The sequence below is a fragment of the Egretta garzetta genome, unplaced genomic scaffold, assembly GCF_000687185.1.
Source record: "Egretta garzetta isolate BGI_Z169 unplaced genomic scaffold, ASM68718v1 scaffold139, whole genome shotgun sequence".
NCBI classification, from domain to species: Eukaryota; Metazoa; Chordata; class Aves; order Pelecaniformes; family Ardeidae; genus Egretta; species Egretta garzetta.
Genome location: NW_009260832.1, coordinates 2,688,483 through 2,715,454, shown reverse-complemented (window position 1 = coordinate 2,715,454; position 26,972 = coordinate 2,688,483). Strand labels below are relative to the sequence as shown.

Sequence of the window (26,972 nt, the reverse complement as noted above, 5' to 3'; positions counted from 1 at the left end):
CTTAACCTGTATTACCTCTGTTTCTGCCAGAGCCTTTAATGAGGGCCCTCATCAAAAGCTCTCTAAAATTCCAAGTACTCTATAGCGATTATATCATTCATATGGTTACCTGCTCCAACAAAGAAGTCTAATAAATGCCTGAGGTATGTATTTTCTCTGCAAAAGCTATGTTAATTCTTCCCTAATATGGCATATTTATTTACTTGTGCATTAATACTGTTTTTGTTATGGTTCCTACCAATTAGCTGTGTGCAGAAATATCTTAAGTCTGCAGAAATACCATGTCTGTTTTTCACCGGATTACCCTCCATGCCTCTGTACTCTCTATAAATTCTGTTAAAAAATCAAAACTGATATGTGAAAATATAAAATTACTCTTTCTACTTTACCACTTCCATCTGTTTTGGTACTAAGGCCAGTTTAACTGGTGGTAACGTACCACAACAGAAAATTAGTTGGTATTGGCAATTTGCTAAAGTCCACCTTATGGATTTGTTCTAAAATACATTCTACTCTGAGGCAATGGTTCAGTCTTACCCTGCATAAGGAATGACATTTGTATGAGAACCATCCTATCTGCCTTCACAACCAATGCAGACTTAGAGAAATACTTTAACTTTTCTGTTATGGTTTTATCTCCCCTGAGTGCTCTTCTTATATAACTGGTTATCACTGAATATCAAACAAGTTTCCCATTTCTGGAATATGTGAAGAATGGTGGGTTATTAGATTCTATACCTTTATGTCTCAAAATTGTTTCATCTTGTTTTATTGTGGTTTTGTATTTCATTTGCCAATGTATACTCTGTTCTCCTTCCCTCATTAGGACACAACTTAGACTTTTAAAAATATTTGTTTTATTTTTATTTTATTTATTTTCTTTATTTTATTCTGTTTTGTTTTAATAGCTTTAGGAAATTTACTTTTCTGCTTTATCATGCTGGCTTTTTTGATCTTTTTGGACTTCAGCTTCCAGCCTCTCATGTATTTCTGAGTAGTCTCCATGTAATTTGTTAGTATGAAACTCTTTTAGCTGCTCCTTCTATTTTCCTTGAAATTAGCTTTCTCATTTTTATATAATTTATTTTGTTTTAAATTAAATATTACTAGTTATTACTGATTTTTTATTCCACATGCAGCTTTTTCTGTCCAAATATGACTAAAGTACAGTCAGAATTGCAGACTATTTTTTGGATATTAGGTTTTAATAAGGCGCTGTATACTGCTCAAGACTAAATCAAGAGCTGCTTCTTCTTTGTGAGTTCAATGAGCAGGTGAATAACACGTGAAAAAGAAATCAAAGCACAGTATGTAAGACTTGCCTTCATTTGCCATTATCTAACCTGCAGCCTGGCAGTGCTGCATACAGAGCCAAGGTGTGTTAACAGCATTTTGTGACACGTGGGGTGCTTTTTAATGAAAAGCACTGTGCTTCACCAACTGTCCTTTCCCCTTGTGACATGCCACTACCTAGATGGCTTGTGTCTATCAAAAACCAGTGTGACACATATTTCATTTTACTGAAAAGTCATATTGTTTGTTATACAATGCCATGGTCCTCTGTTTGAGCAATTCCCATTTGTATTCTCTCTTAAATGTATTGAAACAAGTGAATTTCTTGAAGTATATTTGAATTACATCAATAGCCAGCAATGATTTGTAAATCCCTTTGAAATTTGATAGAAATGTTGTAAGGATAGACATTTGGCAGTTCTGGCAGACAAAGCAGAGGAGGTCACGTCTCACGCTGGTGCAGAGAGCAAGTGTAGCTGTAAGGCTCTTGATCCAATGCTCACTGAAGTTTGTTGCTGGTCCGCTGTGGCGTCCAGTGGATCCTGAGTGGGGCTCAGCATGGCCATCAGATGTTATTTTTTCAGGTTATGGAGCTGACATTCCTCAGAAAGCACTAAAAATCCACAGGGCTTGTGAATGCCACAGCTAGAAGGATCTCATAGTTAATTGAAAGTAGTGTAAAATTGTGTGGAGGCAAACTGTTATTTGTTGGATTTGCATAGGTATTAGAGGATATTCATATAAATAATTTTTTCCTTCCAACTAGAAGAAGGCTGAATGTAGTTCACTTCTTCCCATACAAATTCCCCGGTGAATTTAACTCTTCTTTCTCTTTGCAAATTGTTTGAGGAGCAAACTTCCATTTTCTTAAAGGCAGTCACAATTTGCACTTGTTTGACCAGCAACTTTCATCCTTATTCATCTGTGGATACAGATGGATTTGTACAAGCTAGTAATTCCCCAAACATTTATTCAAACAAAACTCATCCTGGCAAACAGCAGTAAGAGCCAGGCATGAATATTGCTGAAGTGACAGCTATTTGAAATCTGAGTAAGTGTTCATAAATACTTTCTTAAAATGTCTGGCCAGGCTCCATTGAACATTGAATGTCTCCTCCTCTGTGGAATAGAATATAAAAGATAAACTTGTAATTAATTGTCAGGAAGTGCAAAAACCTTTCATGCTTATTTATATAAGCCTTCCTTACCTGCATGGTGCTGTGGAGAGGCTTTAGCAAATGGAAATTTGTCATGCAGACCCTTGTGCTGGGTCTTGAGAGATGGCGATCCTCCAAGCAAGAATGTATTCTCTGACTGCAGGATCCACGTGCATAAATTTCAGTCTCTTGCCTGAGCAGCAAATATGTGAAACTGAATATTGGCAGTGCCGTAAAGGAATGCTATATTATCAGCATTGCTAAAACTGGTAGGATGATTTGAGAGACTGGAAAGTTAAAATCCACTTGAGGTGAACTGGTCAGAATGGGTTACAGCAGAGGGCTGGCAGCATTCTCTCGGAGGATGCCCTTATTTGCCAGGCCATAATTCCTTGGAAGGATAAACTCATATTCAGGATCAGATTAAAAACTCCACAGTTATATGAAGCCAAGTGCTGAGCTGGGACAGTTGCTCTGATGGAACAAAGGTGTTCAAGATTTTGGGAAGGGGGAATGAGCCTAGCAGCAGCCCCAGCAGCCTGGGTATTGCCTAGCCACAGCGCACCATGCGGTAACTTCTTCAGCTAAGGCACCTGCCTTTTCACTAGTCCTGTCTTGTTCCCTTCCTCAGGTGTCACTGAATTCCATTGTAAATAGGCTTAGCCTTCCTCTTTCACGTGCCCGACTCAAACCATTCCTTGTCCACTGTCAAGTGACCGGGACTCCAATGTCTGACAGTTCATTCTGTGCATACTAAGTGACATGGTGCCAGTGCCAGTCACCCAGAGCCAGAATTCCTCCTCCTTCCCACGTAGTGCCAACCTGCAGGTGAAATTACAAGAATGACAAGGAAGTTTTCCAGGAGTTCCTTCTGGATTTGTCACTGACCTCTGAAAGAAATGGCCAATGTTCTGTTAAATGCATGCCCCTAACCATGCCTGCAATGGTGTGCTCCAATGTTGGCATCCTGCAAAAGCGTAGGATAAGGATGTAGTTGAGTCTGCAGCATGAGGGCAGTAATGTGCAAAACTGATGCTATGAAGTTGATTGAGGCAATGAATATTGATTGCAATATATTATGGAACAGCCATAAATGGACAGTGTTGAGTTGTGCCAAAAATCCAAATGGAAAAGAGAAATGAGCTATGCCAGACAGCTCTGCCTACCAAGACAGCAATCCTCAGAAAAACAGTAAGATGATGATTCAGGATTCAGCTGAAAAAAAAATTGTAATTAAATTAAAACCAATCAGTGTGACTCTGTGGAAAATAAGTCTTCTCAAACAAATCTGATTTTATTCCCTGATGAAAGTGCAAACTTGGTAGCTACAGATAACAGTGCGGATGAAATACCTTGGATTTCTGAAGGCACTGAATTAGTATTACAGGATATTTTTATTAAAAAAGCACTATGCAATGTCAGGAAAACAGACATCACACCAATTAAAACTCAGCACGCTGACCTCAGTGAGTAAAGAGTGACCATGAAATGAGATTATGTCTATTGCGTTGCACAGAGCTTGACAAAGGGTGCAATGGCTCACTGTCTTCATCAATGATATACGAAGCATAATTGCTGACAAAATATGGAGATTTGTGAAATGGCAATTAACGGGGAGAAAAGGGAAGATTCAGATCTCTTGGGAAGCTAGGCCCAGTCGAAGAAAAAGCATGCTAATACAGTCTAATGTCAACCATAAATACAAGAATAAAGCACATGTGCAACTTACATTGGAGAACTGTGTCCCTGAAAGAAGTCCTAAAAACACTATACGGTTATAGAGAAGCTGCACTAAACCAAACCCAACCCAAAATACAAAAAGCTAATGTCATCAATGAGAGGCTGGAAACTTTACCTCAATCAAAGGATTATTAGGATTATTAGTATTAATTTTGCTATTCTTTGTTCAGTCCTGGTGTCAATATTTTAAAAAGCAAGTTAAAATATTGAAAAGATATAGGGATAAAACTCTAAATGATTTGAGGGCTGAAAAAAAATGCCTTATAGCAGGAATCTAAACCAGCCTAGTTTATCTGGTTTGTAAAAAAGAGATACAGCTTGTTTTATGACAAAATGTTTCATTTCCTCCAAGCAAACAAACCCAGTAGGAGCTACAGGGCTCTGTATCCTAATGGTTAAACGCATAACAAGCGCCAATTGCTGGAGAGCCAACAAATTCCAATTAGAAAAAACACAAAAAAATTCACTTGTGACAGTGATTAACCACAGGGACAAATGACTGAGGAAAGTGATGTGTTTTCAGGCTTTTGATGTCGTCTAATCAAAATTTGCTACGGATGTTCCAGAACAGTTTCTTTCAAAATGCAAGTCACTGGACACAGCGCAGTAGGATCTGGAGTGAATGCATGGGCTGGTGGTCAGATATGAAGAGCTGAAGGATCTTTCTGGCATTAAATCCTATTAATTTATGGCTATTTTTGATTATGCAAGCAGGCAGGAAAAACCTTTAATTTAAAGAGTAGCTTAACATTCATGTGTTTACTCATCTGCTCAGCTGTCTTGGAAAATTCAGAGCATCCTGTGCTGTTGATACTGATTGTAGAGGAAGAGAAACTCAGGATGAAAGAAACCCCTCAGTCAAATTAAGTCCACTGTTGCAGTTTACATGCATTCTTTTACGACCGTATTTGTTCTCTCACCAGCAGTTGGTGCTTGCTATGCATTTTACCATTAGATTACAGAGCCCTTTAGTTCCTACCGGTTTTGTTTGCTGGGGGGAAATTTTTGGTTTCATGCGGATTTTATACTGCACTTGTTCTCTTACTTGTGACATAAATGTTGGCCCTTGTGACTGAAGAAAAGAGCAAGTTTTCTAAGAGGATGCAGTGACATTTTTCTATGGTCTCATTAATTAGAGTACTACTTTGCACCTAAAATGATATAATTCATCTGACAGCCCATGCAAAATAAATAAATAAATAAAACACTATGGAAGAAAACAAGAAGTCGGTAGCTAGGGTAATTAACCTTTTTACCCAGCAGTTTTTCTAGAAAGGAATTCAGTGGTGTATTTTGTGAATATTTGTTTTAATTTTAACAGAGCAAATACGGGCATCGATATTTTCTGGTTGTTTCAGAACACAACCAGCATGATATAGATGCTACCCCTTCATGCAATGAACATTTTCATGTGCAAGGCAATGTTAGAGTATAGTCGTGTTTGAGAACTCATTGTCGTTGTCACACCTACTTGTGCCTTTTCTACTGAGTCCAAATTTACATGAAATAATGTATTCCACTTTTGTCATAGCTGTGCTGTTGCCTGTGAAGTGTGAAGCAGAAATGTGCTGGTACCACAAATACCCAAAGTCACATCACTGCTTTTTATAGTTCATATCCTGAGGACATATGAATAATAAAATGCTCTTTAAAATTCTGGCAATACATCTGTATTTACATTCAGAACTATGATTCGGCTTTAATGAAGTCAATAAGAGATTAGCTATTGACTGAAATTTAGCCATACATCTGCTTCTATGGAAAGATCCTTTGAGATGCAGAATATTCTTGCTTGATCCCAACAGGCATGTGAACACTAACTTAACCTTAAGCGCTTGAATTATGGAGGACAAGAACCAACCATACACTTAGAGGCCACAGTTTCTGGAGATTGCTCACATCACACCAGTGTCCAGTGCCTTACAAGATTAGGTGTGATGTGCTTATCTTGCATTAAAGACAGGCTTTCTACTGATAAAGTTAACATTTATCTAAGACTTGTAAAGGCCTGTGTAGTGGGTTAGGCTAGGGGGAAACCAAACAGCCTCAGAATGGTGCATATCAGAAGATCATGAAAACTGATGAGTTTTCATAATCTGCTGCAGCCTGCTGGAGAAAATGGATGGGATTTTGGATGTGCTGCTTTGAAGAGACAGGCAAAAGTTAGTTGCTGCAGTCTGTCTTAATTTAAAGTGGAGTGCTGAAATAACTGATTAGCTTGGCTATCTTTTCTAATTTTTTAAACAGAAGATCAAGGTAAGTAGGCAGCTAACTGACTGCTGAATCTTCATTGTATTTACCTGTGTAAGAATTAGGATTTATTTTTAAGTATTTTATTTGTTTTGCTTTTATTACTCATTTGCTAGGAACTGGATTACACTAGGGCAAATGTCACCTGGATTTTTTCCCTCTCTCTTTTTTAATTAATACTTGTGCACTGATTTGTATGTGCTTAAATTCACAAGCTCAGACAGCCCTTTTATCATAATATGTACAGGAAAATAACATGCGTAACAGAAAAAGAAAGGAACTACTCTGTCTCCATCACACAAAGACTTCTCTTGTAAAAGGCTACTGGCTTTTTGGTGTTGCCAGCCTCCTTACCCTAGTACCAACTTCAACTTCCAAGGAAGCAATCTCAAATTGTCTAGGCTCCAACAAGTATTAACTTACATTTCAGAATACACGGTATTTTTTGAAACAGAAATTTAAAAAAATTCAAATTGCAGCTCATATTCAGAATAAGCACTTTGTGTGCTTCATTGCTTAATAGGCAGGTTTCACTGTGTAGCCAAAAGAACACAGAAGGTGACTGGGAGCTGCCATGAAAGAGCACTGGGTTACCTTGTTTTGTGGTGAAATCTGTTGAAATGAAAAGATTTTTGTAGAATCATTTGGTTTCACTGAATCAGCACCTTCCAAAGGGGGAAACATCCTATAGGAATCTTCTAACTGGCTCTGCCTCTAACGCTGGGTCTCACCATCCCATCCCCTAATAACCACAGCCTGTACCTTTCTGTACCAAGTTCTCCTAGGCTTTTCTACAGCCTCCTGTTCTAGGACTGTATCTCAGAATCTATATTAATACCTAGAACAGGTTCTAAAAAGCTCAGTTGACTATTTGTTGTTTTCAGAAGGTATTGCCTTCTGGAAAAGCACACACCTATTGCCAAATCACTCTTCTTCAGTACTATTCTTTTAATGTTTTTACCATAAACCCTCATATTTCAGTAATTTGAACAACCATGTGTAAGCATCTCTGGAGCACGCAGAACTGACGATCATGCCCTCAGTCACTGGGAAGTACATTTTCTTTAGACTGAAAAAAAAAATCTGTCTGAGCCAACCTGCAAGCTTAGTTTTCAGACAGGCAAAGACTTTGAAGAAGGCTTTGTAGTCATTACAATTAGATCATAATTAGCCTTTTATTATTGTAAGTTATTTTAATCTAAAAATAGAATTAACTTTCAACCTGATTCCATTGATGCCAGTGGAACATTTGCCATTGATTTCTGTAGGAAGAGGTTTTGGGTATAATTATTACACAATTTCAATGCAAATGTACAGGCATACGAGAAAAATGTACATATATATGAAGAAAGAGGCTTATAAAATGGGAGTTGAGGGAATGTCTGTACATTTTAGTAATAGAAACAATATTTCTTCAGTTTTCTTTATTATTATGTAGAAAGATTTTAGGGATACATTCTAAAAATGTGAATCTTTATAAAGAATTTCTTCATGGTAATGTACATTTGAATTTCAGTCTCAGGGAAAGTTGGCTTTATGCTGCTACTAATTATCCTTGTGGTGATAAAGGCCATTGTTATTTAGAATAAAGGGAAAAGGATGTTCTCCATACTGTAATCAGGAGCACCAATAGGCAAAGGCATACATTTTAATGAACAAGAGGGTGGGGAAGATGCACACCTGCAAGCACAGATGTTTTGCCCTTAATTTCTGCAACTTTGATTTTTTTCAGAGCATTTAAGTTCTGCATGCATCAAGAAGTTCTGCTTCAGTGCTAATTAGGGAATAGATCCAGTAGACAAGAGGAATCTAAATACGTTTCACAGTTACGTGAAGAAAACAAAAAAAAATGGGGACGTTTTACCTTAATCCTAACTCGCCTTGAAATGGTGACTGGCTACAGCTTAGCTGTAGAGACAGGTGATTCATTCATGTATTTATTATGGGAAAAAGTGCTTTGGAGAACTGAAAATAAATTATTTCAACATTTAAAAAATGTTTTATTCTGGGGCACTCTTAGTAAGAGCCAGGGAGGGAAACATAATGATGGTTCTTATTTTACATGTTATCTCACTGCTCACACTAACTGGAAGAGATTCTGGGTCAAATTTTCCTCTGAGAAGGTGGGGATACTGTTTTGTGAAGCCTTCCTGTCAAATGCACACTGCTGTATTTTGCAAGAACTCTTTTTGGGTTCATTGTTCCAAGTGGTGGGTTGACTCTGGCCAGCAGCCAACTATCCACACAGCCACTCACTCAGTCCTGCCCACCCCGTGCCAATGGGATGAGGAGAGAAAATAGGAAGAACAAGAGCGAGAAAGTTTGTGTGTCGAGATAAAGACAGCTTAATAGATTCAAGAAGGGAGAAAAAAACCCAAAGTCAAACAAAGGAAATTGCTCACCACCTCTGATAGGCAGACCTACACCCAGTCAGTCTCCAAACAATGACCTCGTTGGAAGCCCAAACCCTACTTCTACTGCAGTTTTTATTGCTGAACTCATTGTCACATAGTATGGAGTAACCCCCTGGCCAGTTTGGGTCAGCTGTCCTGGCTGTGTCCCCATCCAGTTTCTTGCCCATCCCCAGCCTACTCATTGTGGGGGAAGGAGAGGGCAAAGTGGGGAAAAGAGAAAGCCTAGGTGCTTATGTGTGCACTTTCCAGCAATAGCCAAAACATTGGTGTGTTATCAACACTGGTTTAGCCACAAACCCAAAGCACAGCCCCATACAGGCTGCTATGAAGAAAGTTATCTCCATCCCAGCCTGATCTAGTAGAGTCCAGCTCAAGAAATACCATATTTCAGTGATTAAGTCACTCTCTTGTGTGAAGACGTATTTTCTTACCCTCTGGACATATTTTCTTACCCTCTCATGTCAAAATTGAAGCTGTACTGCCCACTTCTCTGATGAGTGCTCTAAATGCTGAACTGCTTGACTTGAACTTTTATGTCTGCAGAGGCCTTGTTGAGTTTGTAATGTCAGTGTACTGAGGCTTTCACAACTAACACATCAGAGTTAATGGCATTAGCATTTCAGACTGTAGCGAGTCAAGTACTTAGAAGTGTAATGTTATTTAATCCAGATTTACCGCCTGGAGTGCTCTAATGGACAGTTCCCATGTTGGATGCTTCATGCTTAAGTAGCCTGGGTATCTGTGTGACTGTGCTGACAAGTTATAGGGACAAATTACAGATAAATGACATTTGCTACACTTAAGTTTGAAAGTTTCTTCATTTTTAAGATATTCCCAGGTGTTCTAGAAACCACAACTGAGAACTTCATGTTTTGAACTTCATGTTTTGAACATGAGAACTTCAAGTCTTTTGAAGTAGGAAACATATTTTAGGAATGCAAAGTAGAGGCAAAGGTGCAACTTTGGTGCCACTTGAGCAGAAGTTTCCCAAGATAGAGTCCAACTCAAAATTATGCAATTCTTCAAACATCTTCTTCATGGACACCCCACATCGTATAATTTGTGTGTGTACACTTAACCCATTTTAAAATCCAGCCTGGTAAGTTCCATAATACCAATAGTTCTCTTGGAATGTCATTCTAGAATTTAATTCTTTCTACAATTAAAAGGTCACCTCTTAACGCTTAGCTTTTGTTTCTTGCTTTGGAGTTTGGTTTTTTTTTAATCTGAGAAGGAAATTGAGCCCCTGGATTACTCACGTTAAGTAACATCTTCCTGTCTTCCATGATCTTGATGGCTCTCTTTGAAAGTTCACCAGTTTTTCAATACCTTGTAGTACTGGATATTATTGCGGAAGCAGTCATACTGCTGTCAAATAGCATGAAGATAGTATGGTCTCTCTGTTACTACAGTTCAGCACTTATTTACATAACTAAAACCCAACTGTATTATCTTTTATTAGCCGCAACATACCTTCAGTTCCTATCTGTTATAATTCGCAAGCCAGTAACTGTATCCCATGATGGAGTCCAAGATCCTGTATGTGCGGCGATTTTAGCTCCTGAAAGTTTAAATTCGTGCGTGTTTAGCTGTATATTTCTTTTTCTATGCCCAGTTTACTGAATTACTGAGATCATGTTGCATTAGTAGCTTGTCTCCCAATATTTCTGTCATCTGCAAATGTTATTGGTAATGCTTTTGTATTTTTGTTTTTTCAGGTCACTGATTAATGTTAACTCGTAAAATCTAGGAACAGATCCTTATGGGACACAATAAAAAGATACCCGTTCAATGAGTGTTCCTTCACAACAAGGATATGTCAAAACAAACCATACAGACTTTAATCCATTTTATGTACGCAATACTGATTCCTATCATTACAGGTTCTAGCCAAAATGTCATGCAAAACGAAGGTAGATGTCCTGTTGAAATCTAACTGGATTGCGTTATTACTTTTAATAACCGAACTTGTAAATCCATTGCTAAAAGATATTTTAGATAACTGAATTTGAAAGATCTCGTTTCCACAGACACATAACGATTGGCACCTGTTATACTGCCCCATCCCTTTATTTTTTTCCTCTTCAAGTTCCGTGTCAGCTCCTGAGTTATTTTGTCCAGAATGGATGTCAGGCTGACAGACCTGTAATTACTCAGGTTAACTCACTTATCCTTTTAACGTATTGCACAACACTGCCTTTGTTGCAGTTCTCTGGCACTTTGCAGCTTCCGACAGCTATTGAAAATAATTTCTAGTAGTTCAGAGAGTTCGTCAGCAACTTATGTCAGAAGTTATCTGAACACATCCATTTTAAAGTGCCTGCCTTTTGGAGCTGCCACTTGATTTTCTTCTGAGTTGGGAAGGGAAATTACCATTCATCATCACCATCAACACCATCACCATCTTCTGGTATGTATACATTATCTGTCTCTCTCCCAAAATGCACAACATATAAAAACTTATTGAATGTTTCTTCCTGTTCTGCAGAATCCCTTCTAGCACTGACCCATCATCATTATCCTTTGTCAGTATCCTTTTTCTTTTTTTCTTTCTTTTTCTGCAGTTCCCAGCTTCTAATGTTTCTCTGTTACCTTTTGGACCCCCATACCACCAACTGTAGCCAAATGGCATAGTTTCTTTTTTTCAAACAGGGAGGCTAATTCAGATCCAAGCAAAGAATATGGCTTACTGGGAGAGGCAGAGGAAACCACAGCTCTGCTGCCCAGTTTTTCTGTGCCGAGTCTGGCAGGCAGGGCTGGTTGGTGTCCTTAAGGGCAAGAGATGACATATGAGACAGTAGCTGCTGCTGCTGTGGGACTGACAGCTCCTGAGAGGAGTGGTCAGGGCTCCCAGCCTCCACACCTCTGGAACAGCCAGGAATGACCAACCTGCTGCTCCAGAGCTTTCACCCAGCTCTGCATCCCAGGGCCTCTCCTCCCTTCTGTTCACGCTTCTGACAAACTTTGAGTCATCTCCAGTGACAGACCTCCCTGTGAAGCAGATGGCTGTTGCTGTGTGTGTTCAGAAGATGGCAAATCTCTGATGGTGTAACTCAGAAAGTTTGCCCAGTCAACATTTGGGCCACCTGAGTCATTGTTGTGCCTTTAGCTGTGCCTACAGTTGGGTTTTGCATTTAAGAAAACCATATTTTGTTTCTCAAGGATAATAAGTACAGCAGATATCTCATGGGGGTGTTGATTCCCACTGTAGTGTTATGGTGGATCTCAGTCCTATGAGACAAGAAAGAAAAACAGTCATTTGTGATTAAATACAAATTTTTCACAGTACCCCATAGGTAAGAGACAAAGTAGTTCATCCCCTTCTTGTTGTATATCCATACATGAACATACAGAAGTGCTTCAGATGTTTTCCATTGACATTGTTTTGTGTTCAGTAATCTCTGCTAATATGGATGTCCACTCAAAATAAAATGTTATATAGGAGGGGAGAAAACCCCCAACTCACCCACTCAAATCATCAAGATGAATATAGGTTGCAGAGATCTCAAGGAATGTTAAGAAAGCCAGAAAGCTTTCTGCCTTTGACTTTCTTTAGATTTGCTAGATTAAAGTGCAGGCATCATGTCAGCAGACCAGCAGTGCTTGTGAGAGAGCATTTATCATGGGCTAACAGGAGGATGAAGGGAAATTGAAATGCCATTACAATCTTATTCTTCATTAAAAGTGAAGTACTAAATTTTCCACTAATTCGTTTTGACAGATGATACTCTGACAGAGTTGACACCTATAACAAAATGTGACTAAAGTGGATTCAATTCAGGAAGTGATGTTTTAAATTTTTTTTCCTAGCACGATGATGTCAGTAAAATAGATAATTCAGATTTGGATTTTTTTTTTTCTTAAATCCATTTATCTTTGACCATCAATACTTTTTGTTATAGGCAGATCTACCTACAAAAATAGCAAACCCATTAGCTTCTTATATTGTCAGCAAAATGAAGTAATTAATCTGATTAACATTGCCAAGGAAAACTGTAGCATCTGACCTCTTTTCCCAGGCAATGTGTGAGGTGACATTTTAAAGCATGAGTTTCATAACAGTCTTTCCTGTCTCAGGTTGTTTTTTTTTTTTTTTCCATTGAAAATGAAAACATTATTTTATTATAACTGATGATGAGATATAACAGAAGATGGAGTGCTATGGGGGGTACTCTTGCAAGTTACTTTCTCGTAAAACTTGGGTTACAGCTGTCTTTGGGATGTAGAGTTGAAAGCAAGGCTGGCAGTCGTGTTCCAACGAGATGTTTCAGAGGTATTTCAGCAACGTATTTCCGATATAATTATTAGTCATGATGTTTGTTTGCTGGTTATTGAGACAGACTCTAATGTGGCTGAGAAGTACCAAGTGAAACTCATCACAACAACAGGATTTAAGTCTGACAAAGGTCTTGCTGTTCCTGAGCTTTTCTTTAGATGTTATGACGAGGCTTCTCTACCGCTTACTGAGTGAAAGTGATTCCAAGGAACGCATCAGCCCCAACTGCTTTTAGCAAGCAGTACAGGCTAAAAAACCGCAAAGCCGCCACTGCACTAGCTAAGAGGCCAACGAATGCCTCCATGAAGAGAGGCAATTCTCCCAGGCAGGCGTACTAGCAGTATGCCACCAAACATGGTCCCAGTGCCATTGAGAACTTGGCTGCTCAGTTGCCATTCTGAGTGTGGTTTTTTGCCCACAACTGACTAACTCAACAATCTTAGGGGGCAGAGAACAGAGAGGACAAAAAGAAACATCAGATGCAGCTCCTTTGGCTACAGACTGCTATGCAATAAATTATTTCAGAAGGTTCTTGTATATTAATTCAGTAAATAAACTGTGACTATTTTTCCTTTTTTAATAATTGCAGTAAGCTGTCAGACGTTGTCTTAAAAATACTATCTTTAAATATTCTCTTTAAATAAGAAGTTAAATTTACCTCTAGCAGAGTGTGGCAATTTACATTTTTATCAGATCCTGTTTTGTTTGCTTTCTAATCCCTTCATTTTGTTTTTAGCATGTCTTATTGGTTTGATATGCCCTCTTTGTAAGCCAAGGAAGATGCAATATGACAGTTTGGAAATACCGTCATTCTATATTGTAAGAATTCTCAGAGGCATTTTATAAGCCTGCAAACCTCATTTTTTTCAGCAAACATTTGCTTGAGCTTGTTTTTTTAAAATAAAATCAATAGAAATTCAGTCTGGATAATTTCATACTTTTTTTAAAGGGGCTCCATTTAAAAGTTCAGTTTTAAGTTTGTAAGAGCTTGGAATTTCTTAAAAAGCACCAACTTAAGATGAGGGCAGGCAAACTACTTAGCTAAAAGTGGAAATCCTTATGCAAAAATACTATACCAATAGTCATCAGCCAAAATAGAGCCTCTTCAGGGGTCAGAAAAAAGAATACAATGATATACCTTTCACCTCAACTGACCCCCAGTAGACTTCAAAAGCTTCTTGCAGGGCCATTTGTCTTTTCTGATTCCTTGGTAATCTTGCCTTGGCTGTTTCACTCACTGATAAGATATACCCAATGGTCCTCCAGAGTTCAGTAATGATTTGGGGATTTTTTATACCGCTCTTAGATTTGCCCACTCTGTACACCAAGGTTTTTTAAAATTAATTTGTCTCTGAAGAGATAATCAGTTTATCTCCTAGGCTCCCAAAAGCCTATGAACGTGCCTTGTCAGCTGTGCATTTTTGCTTTTAAACATGGCCCCTCTGTACTACTGTAACTATCCTGGCAGCACAATCTCCTTGTCTCCGCGTAGACAGCACACACCTAAGGAATATATGGAGGAATGTTGGAACCAAGAAAGGCAAAAGTTCAAAGACACGTGTTGCTGATATTTATTAAAATCTCCAGACTTCCACAGCTTTCATCTCTTGGCCTTTCTCTGCATCAAGTTGCAACAGCACTTTTTAAAATGTCAAAAATGTAAGCCCTAAGTGCCTGGTTTTGCACTTTTGTATGCATGTAACTCCTGGTTCAAACAATGAAATCTGCATCCTGCAAGCAGAGTGGATTTTGGCCCTCACTGTGTCGTTCAGCGTGCTTTCCAACAGCATATAAATAGTCAAGTTATTAAAGCTGAAAATTGAGGTCTGCCTAAAGCATCTCCTTCTCATGTTCATATGCATAACCATATGCTTTTCTGATTATCTTAAAACCTGGACAGATGTATATCATAAGATTGTAGTTCCTTTGAAAATACCATGGCATTGTGGGAGATGTTTTTAAGGATAAAACTAATCTTAGGCACAAAATCTCACACACATGAAACACAAAACCTAACCGCTATGAAGGAGGGAGGACTGAAGAAAGGTCTAACTAAAGTCCAAAAGATGTATATGTTCGTACAAGTTCTGTCTATGATTCTGAGGTTCTTTGTTGCCAAAGATTTTGCAGGAATGAGCTTGCTCGCAGTTGTGCCAGTAATTCCTGTCATCGGGCTGACATTTCAAGAGCAGCCTTCTGCATTTGTACTCATCCTCCCAGATGCATCAAAACCACAACCACCCCGCCCTTGCATGGGGCTGCAGTGACGGTGTTTGGGCGGCAGTGACGGTGGAAGGGCGGCCATAGCATCAGCAGGATAGAGTCAGGGCCAGACAGTCCTTGGCAGGCTCCTTTCACTCTCTGTCCATATGGGAGAGTAACAGCTTGGAATGAGTTGCTTTGCATTGCTCATGGAAGTTGTGCATATTGCATACATGAGGGAGCTTCTTATCTCCTTATTCCTCTGGGTAAGCATCCTAGAGGGGTTTGAGCTGAATCCATAAAGGAAATATGCTGAAATCTGTGACAACAGTTTGTGTAGGGTTTTATTTATCACTGGCAGACTTTTCTTCCTCCCTTCCCCACTGATATTTTATTTTGTCTGTGTAACCGGGAAGTCGTGAGCCGGATCCTGATGGCACTGAAGGAAATGAGTAGTGGCTAGTTTCAATATTGCCTTCAGAAGCTCCAAACTGTTTCAAAGGAGATAGAGAAAAAATGTCACTCAGGCCATATTTTAAATAAAAACACTGTTCCCTATTTATTGAACACACGGATGGTGAAAAACATAGCAGCATTTTAGAAACAGAGAAATCCTGCTGATACTGAAACAGCTAAACACCTTCTGCGCAGTCTAATTCCCCTAACATGTAAGTGGGATTTGCCCAGTCCCTGAGCATCTCTGCTCTCATGTCGTGCAGACTCACAGATGTCCTGAACTGCCCCATTCCAAGCAGCTGTGGGTTTGTTTCTGTATACAATCACATACTTACAGAAACATCACTTGTTTAATCCAATCTAATCATAGCGTCTAATAGGAGAGGGCCCTTCAAAACAGCCTAAGGCAAATCTCATTTACTTAAAGGTGCCCTGTAAGGTCACTACATCATGGTCCACCACTCAAACAAGCAAGTGCATGCAAACCATACAAACAAACTGTTCAGTGGCATGAAAAATAGTGGTAAGAAATAAAACATTTAAAATTAATAAAAGGGACATATGAGTGCCATCCAAAGTGGTGTGTGACTGGTGTGTCTCTTACTTATGCCTTAAGAAGAATCGTCAGCTTCTTTCTACAGAAGTATGGGGAGTGCCAAGGTTTCTGTATTCTCTTGTTGAAATCTTGTTTCTGTACTAACAATCATCAAATCTAACTTAAATGTCTTGCTTACTACGGAGGAGAGGGAGATTATGTGGGACTCATACAAAGGACTACCAGGTCTTCACTTAAGTGCTGGAAATGCTTTGCTGGGGAGAGAAGGGGTTTATGTGAGACCTCAGTGGTATACAGAATTTACAGTGACCTCTGCACTGCTGATTTTTTTTTTTAATAAGAAGACCTATTCCTCTTCTCCAGCTATTTAACACTTTTATGAAGCTTTTATGAGCTTGCTGTCATAAATAGCCTCACCGTTTTATTTTGTTCTTTTAACACTTGGCCAATTTAACATCTATGCTTAACACTAACCTGTGCTTCTGAAGCTTAATGGCAATGCAGAAAAGAGAAAATGAACTTTTCAGCCCATCTCCAAAAAAAAAAAAGAAGAAAAAAATAAAGAAATTAAATTGTCCAGTATAATTAGAAACTGCAAATTTGTTTATTTTTGGATCTCACATGTGTTTTGGTATTAGCATCAATTCAGTCAATTGTATTTGGATTCGATACAAGAAGCAGATGATATTTGGCCTGAAAACATTCTGCGCTTCTGAAGGATTCAGTATCTTTTCACTGTATGTTGCTTACATCTTGTCACAGAACATTATGTTACTTCATACCAGAGACGTGGTAGTGATACTAGATTATACAACACCAAAATGAAATTTGTAGAGTCTTGTGCTTTTGGGTCATACTCCCACGGTGCCTGGTCAGGACTTCAGGGACCAATTTTCTACTGCTCCCAGTTGTAGAAGTACATCTGTTGAACTGCTGTACTCCCCTTTGTCAAAAGGAGATCTTGTTGCTGGAGAGAAATATATGGAGTATTTTAGTGCACAGATCAGATCTACCACACTCGCTGTCACAAGATCAAGATGTACCCATGTAGTCACTTATTGATTCCATCAAGGTAGAAACATAGAACACCCTGAAAAGCCCCATCGCTCCTCTACACCCTTGATGGAGACCCTCATCAAAAACCTTGGCACGCGTGGGGCTGCCTGGTCTCCCAGCGCTGGACCAACTGCACAGATGGGCTGAGGAGTCCCCTATAGCATTCTCACCAAGAATATCACATCTACACAGCTGCAGATGGATTTTTCCTTGCTCCCACGGCTGTGAGATCAGAGCTGGCCGTGTCGATGCCACCCTTCGGCTGCTGTTGAGGCCAAAAGCCTTGCTTCTACGCTGCCAGCAAAGCCAAGGCTGGTAGGCAACCCAAATCTGCCTTGCAGCCTGCCATCTCACAGCCTGCTTTGACAGCTGTTAATTACAATGTTCCTGGAGAGCTTGTACTCACTGAAGTGTATAAGCATAGCTGTCTTGCCCTCAGTAGCTGCTGTATTTGGATGCGCTTGGTATATGCACAGCCTTGGCCTCTCTCCTCCCATTTCCCTCCTGCCACCCTGCCACCTGGGGTCACCACCTCCCTGTGCCCTCCCTCTCCCCTCTTCTCCCTCTCAACCTGAATTCCTGGGTCAATAACAGGAGCTGGGGCAGCCCGGCTGCTGGGGCGCCATCTCCTGCCTTGCGGGGCCTGCACCCCCACCCTGCCGGCTCTGCCCTGCTGCCAGGGCCGGTCACCGCTGCCATTTCTGCCTGCTCGCTTCACTGGTCCCTGGTTTCTCTGAGAGCATTGGCCCTCACAAGTGCAATTTGGGAAAAGACGAGGTGGTGGGAGCAAGCAGGGCTGTCCCCATCTTCCCTGGTGCTTGCAGGGGGCTGTGGTTTGTTCGTGGGCCTTTGACAGAGGGCTGTGCCCTTCCCTCCAGCGCGTCTTTCCAGCAGCGTTTATTTGAGGGCTGAGAAGCCGAGGCTGGCTGGGATGACGTGATTGGGTTCAGGTTGTTTTGAGCTGGGGACAAGAGGCTGCTGGGACCTTCTGGATGACCATACAGCTGGTGAGTACCCAGATGTCGTTCCTTAGGAGATGTCTGTAGGCCACAGGGCTATGGGTGTGGAGAAAGCAAAATTGCAATGCTTGAGAAAAAACCCAATCTTTTTGTCTTTCTCCATAAATCATCTTTTCTTCTGTTTCTTGACCCAGCAAAGGGTCCTTCTTCTCTCCCTCCAACAAGCAGTTTTACAAGTCCGCATAGCAGGGTTTCGTAGATCTCCCCAAGGACACACAGTGCGTGAAGAACGGCATCGGGCGTGCTGCAAGGGCCTCTCACCCCCACACCCTCCCCAATTCGGTCCAGAGAGCGTGGGAGGTGATCTGGGAGCGCTCCTGGGCATGGGAGGACGCAGGAGGTCCAAGGCATCGTCACTGGGGCGCAGCCTGGCAAAGCCATAGGGACACAGAACCACTGCGCTTCTCGGTCAGTGTGAAACACGCTGGTGGACAGAGTTGGTCTTTCCCGGCTGCTGAGGTCAGATAATGGCTGTTATCTGTTTTGTGAAATAATTTTGTGACAGTTGTGTCAGCTTTGTTCTTTTTGGGCCTGGCTAATTCAATATCTATGCTCAGTCCCTCTTTTTGCTTCTGTAGCTTACTGGCAATTCAGAGGAGAGAAAATGAACTGCTCATTTTGCTCTTAATGCACAAGCAGTGTTCTTAAGTGCTCTAAAATATCTCATGTTTTCAGGCTTATCACTTCATCCTACTTGCATTTAGACAGTTTTTTCTATCTCACAAGTCTGCCTTTCTAAAGTTCACTCTTTTATATTACCTCTGTGGGAGCTACACAAAGTAAACTAATAATTTGTTCCTTGCTTGTGGTAATCCAGCTTTTACATTCATTTCCTGTACTAGCTCTGCCTGGATTCTCAGCATTAAGTCACCTTTTCATCTGCAGATGCTACAGTAGCCTGTGGGGAAAAGTACTGCAAATGTTTCACCAATCAGCATCAGATATGCCTTTTAACATTGTGTAATTCAAACATTTATATCGCGTTAATCCTTGAGGTTATGAACTCAATTGGAAATGCCGGCATGAATCTCTCACCTCAATTTTGTCATTGGGGGAACCGTTCAAAATTAGGACTTGATTGTTTTATTAAATTTATTCTGTCAGTCTCAAATCCTTCAAACACTTGTGCTATGTATTTAACTTCTCTGTTCTAAGTCTTTTAAAGCATCACTGTGAGTATTCAAGTCATCATCTATGACACTGTTAGCAGAACTGGGACTTCAGTTTAGGGGTGACTGGAAATATTTTGACTAAATGCTTTTTGGAGGGGGGTGTTAGTGAAAAAATATTTATGAAATTAAATCTTTTTGATAATGTTTATTTTGTAAAAATTAAACACTTCTGTTTAAATACATTTTATTTTTGCTTAAACATTCCAGTTCTCTTTTCTTAGGCCTTGTTCTTAAATTGTTAAAAAAGTATTTTTGCTTCTCTCTAGCTTTCAGACTTAGCATCTAAACCTTTCTGGCTTTTTTTTCTTTCTTCTTTTATCAAAGCGGCAGAATTGTTTAATATGTTATTCTGGGTTTCTTCTAGCAGTGCTGATATAATTGATTACAGATGATTGGTCATAATAGTCAAAATCCAAAGTAGGCTGTGAGCGAGGGTAGGCAGTTCAGATAATATTAGGAAATTATATTTATTTTCATCAGATTCTTTAATGGACATGCAAGGCAAAGCAGCCACTGTCTTTCTTAAACATGTTTAAATTAAAACAAAATTCTTTCTAAAATCCCACAATTTTCTTCTGAATAATATTACAATATCCAAGGATTTGATAAAGCATACATCAAAAAGTCTATCTATCTTCTCATTTGCAACAAACCCCAGAATTTTATTCTATTTAGATGGACAGTTTCTCTGGTGATGGATAAGCTATGATTAGGTATAGTTTTTTAGACAGAAGACTGAGATTTATTACTTAGAAGTTATTCCAAACCTGATATAAATCACATCTAGAGCTGTGGCTCACATAAACAGAAAGTATTGGTATCTAAAAATCATATATAAGCCAAAATTGCTCTAAAGGCCATAAACATTTAGCTCTGGGGTTATAGTTCAGGTCAGTAGCTTTGGGGGCATTTGCATCAATGATACATGTTCTCAGGCTGTAAGGAATAAAATTTAATAGGTCATTTGGCCCTCTTAAAAATTAATAAACATCTGATAGTGTAGCCACTGAAATCAAGGACTTCAGTGAGAATGTTTCAAGCATTAACATCTCTTTAATAAGAAAATGAGTAGAAAATACACTGCAAAAAGTTATCTCATTTCTTAACATACTTTCCAGATACCTCCTAAAGCCATTGATAATGTGGGTTATCAGGAAGTGTTCGTAGTCTTGCTGACTCTTTATGGAATATCTCATGATGTTTGGCCCTCTAGGTCCCAGCCCACAAAAACATATGATTTGTGAGTATCAGATAGGATAGGTTCACAAAACCAAAAATAACTGTGTTTAATGCTCGAAACTGTGGAGAAAGGTCAGGAATTATGATCTCTCAGAAACCAGATAACCAGTAGATATAAGTTTTAAAATTTCCGTTCATTCCATTATGCTCAAACCTTCACCCATAGTAGGGTAGATGTGTGCATGATTTTTGCTTGCTCAAAGTTGGCATCGATGTTTTAAATCTTGTGCTTGAAATGTGAGCTAAAGTAAATGCATGATTGCCAAAACATGAGCAGAACTCAGCATATACTTCATTCCTTCTTTTTGAAATGTCTGCTCATATTAAAAAAAAAAGAAAAGAATATTGTTCTCCTACCATGGTGTCCCTTTTGTGTATTCTTTCTATAACTATATAACATATAAAATGATTTTACTAACTATAATAATCACAGCAAGCTTTGAAAAAACAATAGAGATTATTCTAGGAGAGTGTTGAAACTTTATTCTTATATTTACTTTCTCCAGTCTCATCAAGAAACAGAAAACATTTGTGACCCATTGTTCAGCCAAGGCTAATCAGCAGAACTAACCAACAGTTAATATTAGGCATCGCTAGGTTATTATTAATACATTTTGAAGAAAACTGGAAGCTACTTACTGTAAGTCATGAAGAGAAAGACTAAGTTAAGCAAGTAAATATGTTGCAAGTACTGTGTATCATCCAGAGTTGGGGCTGAAATAGTTCCATTAGAATGTAAATAAATCTCTAAAGCTCCATGTTAGACACATAATAAATAAGCACTGGATGTAGTCTTTGAATACATTTAGGAAAAAAATATATTGGTATAAGACCACATTTTGGCATTTCTCATATTAGGGAAGTGCAATTTACCACTAATACCCTCATTACTTCAGGACTGATTTCACCTGTGCCTGTATTTCTGAGAGGAATATCAATTAGTTTTTCAAGATGACGCATCTGCCTCATTCAGGATGAAGGCTTAAATGTAACCACTGTATCCAGTAGCAGAGTTTTACTTACCTTTGGGTCTTCTTTACTGAGATAATGTATCACTATGGTGAGCCATAACCTAGCATTTACTAAAATAATGCAAGTTTTCTTATCTGAAATATAGTTTCATCTCCCTGAAAACTTGGACTGTGATAGGAATATTGTATTGTTTTGTGGCTATTACAACCGTCTAACTTCATACTTTCATCTTCTGTTTTTCTTTTCTCCCTTATTGTCATGAGTTGACCCTGGCTGGACGCCAGGTGCCCACCACAGTCGCTCTGTCACTCCCCTCCTCAGCTGGACAGGGCAGAGAAAATGTAACGAAAAGCTCATGGGTTGAGATAAGGACAGGGAGAGATCACTCACCAGTTACCGTCATGGGCAAAACAGACTCAACTTGGGGAAATCAGTTTAATTTATTACCAATCAAGTCAGAGTAGGATAATGAGAAATAAATCCAAATCTTAAAACACCTTCCCCCACCCCTTCCTTCTTCCCAGGCTCACCTTCACTCCCAAATTCCCTACCTCCTCCCCCCCAGCAGTGCAGGGGGACAGGGAAGGGGGGTTGCGATCAGTTCATCGCACATTGTCTCTCCCGCTCCTTCCTCCTCATGGGGAGGACTCCTCACACTCTGCCCCTGCTCCAGCCTGGGGTCCCTCCCATGGCAGACAGTCCTCCATGAACTGCTCCAGCGTGAGTCCATCCTTTCCATGGGGTGTAGTCCTTCAGGAGCAGACTGCTTCAGCGTGGGTCCCCTGCAGGGTCACAAACCCAGCCAGCAAACTTGCTCCAGCCTGGGCTCCTCTCTCCAGGGGTCACAGGTCCTGCCAGGAGCCTGCTCCAGCGCAGGCTTCCCATGGGGTCACAGCCTCTTTCGGGCATCCCCCTGCTCTGGCATGGGGTTCTCCCCGGGCTGCAGGTGGGGATCTGCTCCCCCGTGGGCCTCCCTGGGCTGCAGGGGCACAGCCTGCCCCATCATGGGCAGCACCAGGGGCTGCAGGGGGATCTCTGCTCCAGCACCTGGAGCACCTCCTGCCCCTCCTGCTGCACTGACCTGTGTGTCTGCAGGGCTGCTCCTCTCACAAATTCTCACTGCTCTCTTCAGCTGCGATTGTGTGAAAGTATTGGTATCTAAAAATCATATATAAGCCAAAATTGCTCTAAAGGCCATAAACATTTAGCTCTGGGGTTATAGTTCAGGTCAGTAGCTTTGGGGGCATTTGCATCAATGATACATGTTCTCAGGCTGTAAGGAATAAAATTTAATAGGTCATTTGGCCCTCTTAAAAATTAATAAACATCTGATAGTGTAGCCACTGAAATCAAGGACTTCAGTGAGAATGTTTCAAGCATTAACATCTCTTTAATAAGAAAATGAGTAGAAAATACACTGCAAAAAGTTATCTCATTTCTTAACATACTTTCCAGATACCTCCTAAAGCCATTGATAATGTGGGTTATCAGGAAGTGTTCGTAGTCTTGCTGACTCTTTATGGAATATCTCATGATGTTTGGCCCTCTAGGTCCCAGCCCACAAAAACATATGATTTGTGAGTATCAGATAGGATAGGTTCACAAAACCAAAAATAACTGTGTTTAATGCTCGAAACTGTGGAGAAAGGTCAGGAATTATGATCTCTCAGAAACCAGATAACCAGTAGAAATAAGTTTTAAAATTTCCGTTCATTCCATTATGCTCAAACCTTCACCCATAGTAGGGTAGATGTGTGCATGATTTTTGCTTGCTCAAAGTTGGCATCGATGTTTTAAATCTTGTGCTTGAAATGTGAGCTAAAGTAAATGCATGATTGCCAAAACATGAGCAGAACTCAGCATATACTTCATTCCTTCTTTTTGAAATGTCTGCTCATATTAAAAAAAAAAGAAAAGAATATTGTTCTCCTACCATGGTGTCCCTTTTGTGTATTCTTTCTATAACTATATAACATATAAAATGATTTTACTAACTATAATAATCACAGCAAGCTTTGAAAAAACAATAGAGATTATTCTAGGAGAGTGTTGAAACTTTATTCTTATATTTACTTTCTCCAGTCTCATCAAGAAACAGAAAACATTTGTGACCCATTGTTCAGCCAAGGCTAATCAGCAGAACTAACCAACAGTTAATATTAGGCATCGCTAGGTTATTATTAATACATTTTGAAGAAAACTGGAAGCTACTTACTGTAAGTCATGAAGAGAAAGACTAAGTTAAGCAAGTAAATATGTTGCAAGTACTGTGTATCATCCAGAGTTGGGGCTGAAATAGTTCCATTAGAATGTAAATAAATCTCTAAAGCTCCATGTTAGACACATAATAAATAAGCACTGGATGTAGTCTTTGAATACATTTAGGAAAAAAATATATTGGTATAAGACCACATTTTGGCATTTCTCATATTAGGGAAGTGCAATTTACCACTAATACCCTCATTACTTCAGGACTGATTTCACCTGTGCCTGTATTTCTGAGAGGAATATCAATTAGTTTTTCAAGATGACGCATCTGCCTCATTCAGGATGAAGGCTTAAATGTAACCACTGTATCCAGTAGCAGAGTTTTACTTACCTTTGGGTCTTCTTTACTGAGATAATGTATCACTATGGTGAGCCATAACCTAGCATTTACTAAAATAATGCAAGTTTTCTTATCTGAAATATAGTTTCATCTCCCTGAAAACTTGGACTGTGATAGGAATATTGTATTGTTTTGTGGCTATTACAACCGTCTAACTTCATACTTTCATCTTCTGTTTTTCTTTTCTCCCTTATTGTCATGAGTTGACCCTGGCTGGACGCCGGGTGCCCACCACAGTCGCTCTGTCACTCCCCTCCTCAGCTGGACAGGGCAGAGAAAATGTAACGAAAAGCTCATGGGTTGAGATAAGGACAGGGAGAGATCACTCACCAGTTACCGTCATGGGCAAAACAGACTCAACTTGGGGAAATCAGTTTAATTTATTACCAATCAAGTCAGAGTAGGATAATGAGAAATAAATCCAAATCTTAAAACACCTTCCCCCACCCCTTCCTTCTTCCCAGGCTCACCTTCACTCCCAAATTCCCTACCTCCTCCCCCCCAGCAGTGCAGGGGGACAGGGAAGGGGGGTTGCGATCAGTTCATCGCACATTGTCTCTCCCGCTCCTTCCTCCTCATGGGGAGGACTCCTCACACTCTGCCCCTGCTCCAGCCTGGGGTCCCTCCCATGGCAGACAGTCCTCCATGAACTGCTCCAGCGTGAGTCCATCCTTTCCATGGGGTGTAGTCCTTCAGGAGCAGACTGCTTCAGCGTGGGTCCCCTGCAGGGTCACAAACCCAGCCAGCAAACTTGCTCCAGCCTGGGCTCCTCTCTCCAGGGGTCACAGGTCCTGCCAGGAGCCTGCTCCAGCGCAGGCTTCCCATGGGGTCACAGCCTCTTTCGGGCATCCCCCTGCTCTGGCATGGGGTTCTCCCCGGGCTGCAGGTGGGGATCTGCTCCCCCGTGGGCCTCCCTGGGCTGCAGGGGCACAGCCTGCCCCATCATGGGCAGCACCAGGGGCTGCAGGGGGATCTCTGCTCCAGCACCTGGAGCACCTCCTGCCCCTCCTGCTGCACTGACCTGTGTGTCTGCAGGGCTGCTCCTCTCACAAATTCTCACTGCTCTCTTCAGCTGCGATTGTGTAGTTTTTTCCCCCTTCTTAAATATGTTATCCCAGAGGTGCTACCACAATCGCTGATGGGCTTGGCCTTGGCCAGCAGCGGGTCCATCTTGGAGCCATCTGACATTGGCTCTGTTGGACATGGGGGAAACGTCTAACACCTTCTCACAGAAGCCACACCTGTAGCTTCCCTGCTACTAAAACCTTGCCATGCAAACCCAATGCACTTGTACTCAGTTTTACTTGACTTGAGAAAAGGAAAACACTAGTCCAATCTCAATAGCTCACTTTTTGCATTTCTAGAAGGCCCTTGAATTCTGAAGAAAATAGGCTGCAAGCACAGATGGCAGAGGTCTGTAGTGTACCCAAAATGACTCAATTCATTCATTTAACACATCCTTCTGGCTTTTGTCAGGCTAAAGTGCAGTTGCTTTGAAATCTGTGGTGAACCCAGAAAACTTTGCTAAGATAGTTTAAAAGAATACAGAGTGTATACACTGCTATTTCAGTTTCTAACAATGAGTAATCCTCTCCATAATTAAAGGACAGTGAGGCCTCCAGCCAATGCAAAATTTCTCTATCACTGTCAGAGAAAAATAACCAGGGAAATGTAAGGGAACTGCTGACATCTACAGAGCCATGGGTTGGCCTTGGAGGCTAGCTGGTGGTGGTAAGGAGGTCTGTGTTACGTACAGGTGGTAGCAGGTTAAAAGCAGCTTTAGAATGAGAAGTTAGGTGGCTGGACGTGATCCGAGTGCCAGGGAGCAGTGGGCAATCCAGCTGGTCTCCAGGAGAGGAATACTTGTAGTGCGTATCTGTGACGTTCAACCTGTATTAAACTGTCCTTAGGGGTCAATGTTGGAAGGACTTGTTTCTCTTTTCTTTAAAACCATTGTCTCTGGAGAGATTAAAATAGCTACAGAATTCTTTGTAAAGCAATTTTTTTTTCTTGCTCATTTATCTGCAAACTACTTAGCATAAAATAAGAGGAAGAGTTTTCCTTTTAAGCTTTGCAGTTAGACTGGGATTTTAGGTCTAGTGAAATTTTTTCTTTTGGTATTTTCTCCGCTATTTTTTTCTGTCTGATATCAGAACTGAAGTCCACATCCATGCAGAATTATTCTTATTGTAAAGTGGCCAGTCCTTTAGGGTTTGTGAAGTGCTCTCATAGTCTAACTCGCCTGCTTTGAAGCTGTCCCTTAAAAACACCTGAGGTAAGATATACTCAGTGAAGAAAGAAAATGATGTTGAGTAAGCTATAAAGAAACTACGTGGTAAAGGGCTTTAGGTGGCAAAGTCAACATTAAGTGAAGAGGGTTCATTCAAAAAGGAAACACAAATCCTATTTGGAATAACTGATAACTGGTAAAAAACAGCCCCTCCTGACATCACTGTGATTTTAGCCTTGAAAAAGATGTTCTTGGGAAACATGGAAATGTTTGATCTTTGCCCTTTCCACAGTGGCAGAGAAGTCTGGCAGAAGAGCGGGGGGGTCAGTTTC

At 40.4% G+C, this 26,972-nt stretch overlaps 1 protein-coding gene across 1 annotated transcript in view; it reads left to right on the top strand.

Annotated features, from left to right (window-relative positions):
• GRM1 (glutamate metabotropic receptor 1) overlaps window positions 1–26,972 on the top strand; it is a 201,272-nt gene that overhangs the window by 9,416 nt on the left and 164,884 nt on the right. The window contains exon 2 of the mRNA XM_009646976.2: window positions 23,258–23,379. Coding sequence (XP_009645271.1) covers window positions 23,258–23,379 — 122 coding nt within the window. The remainder of the gene's footprint in view (window positions 1–23,257; window positions 23,380–26,972) is intronic.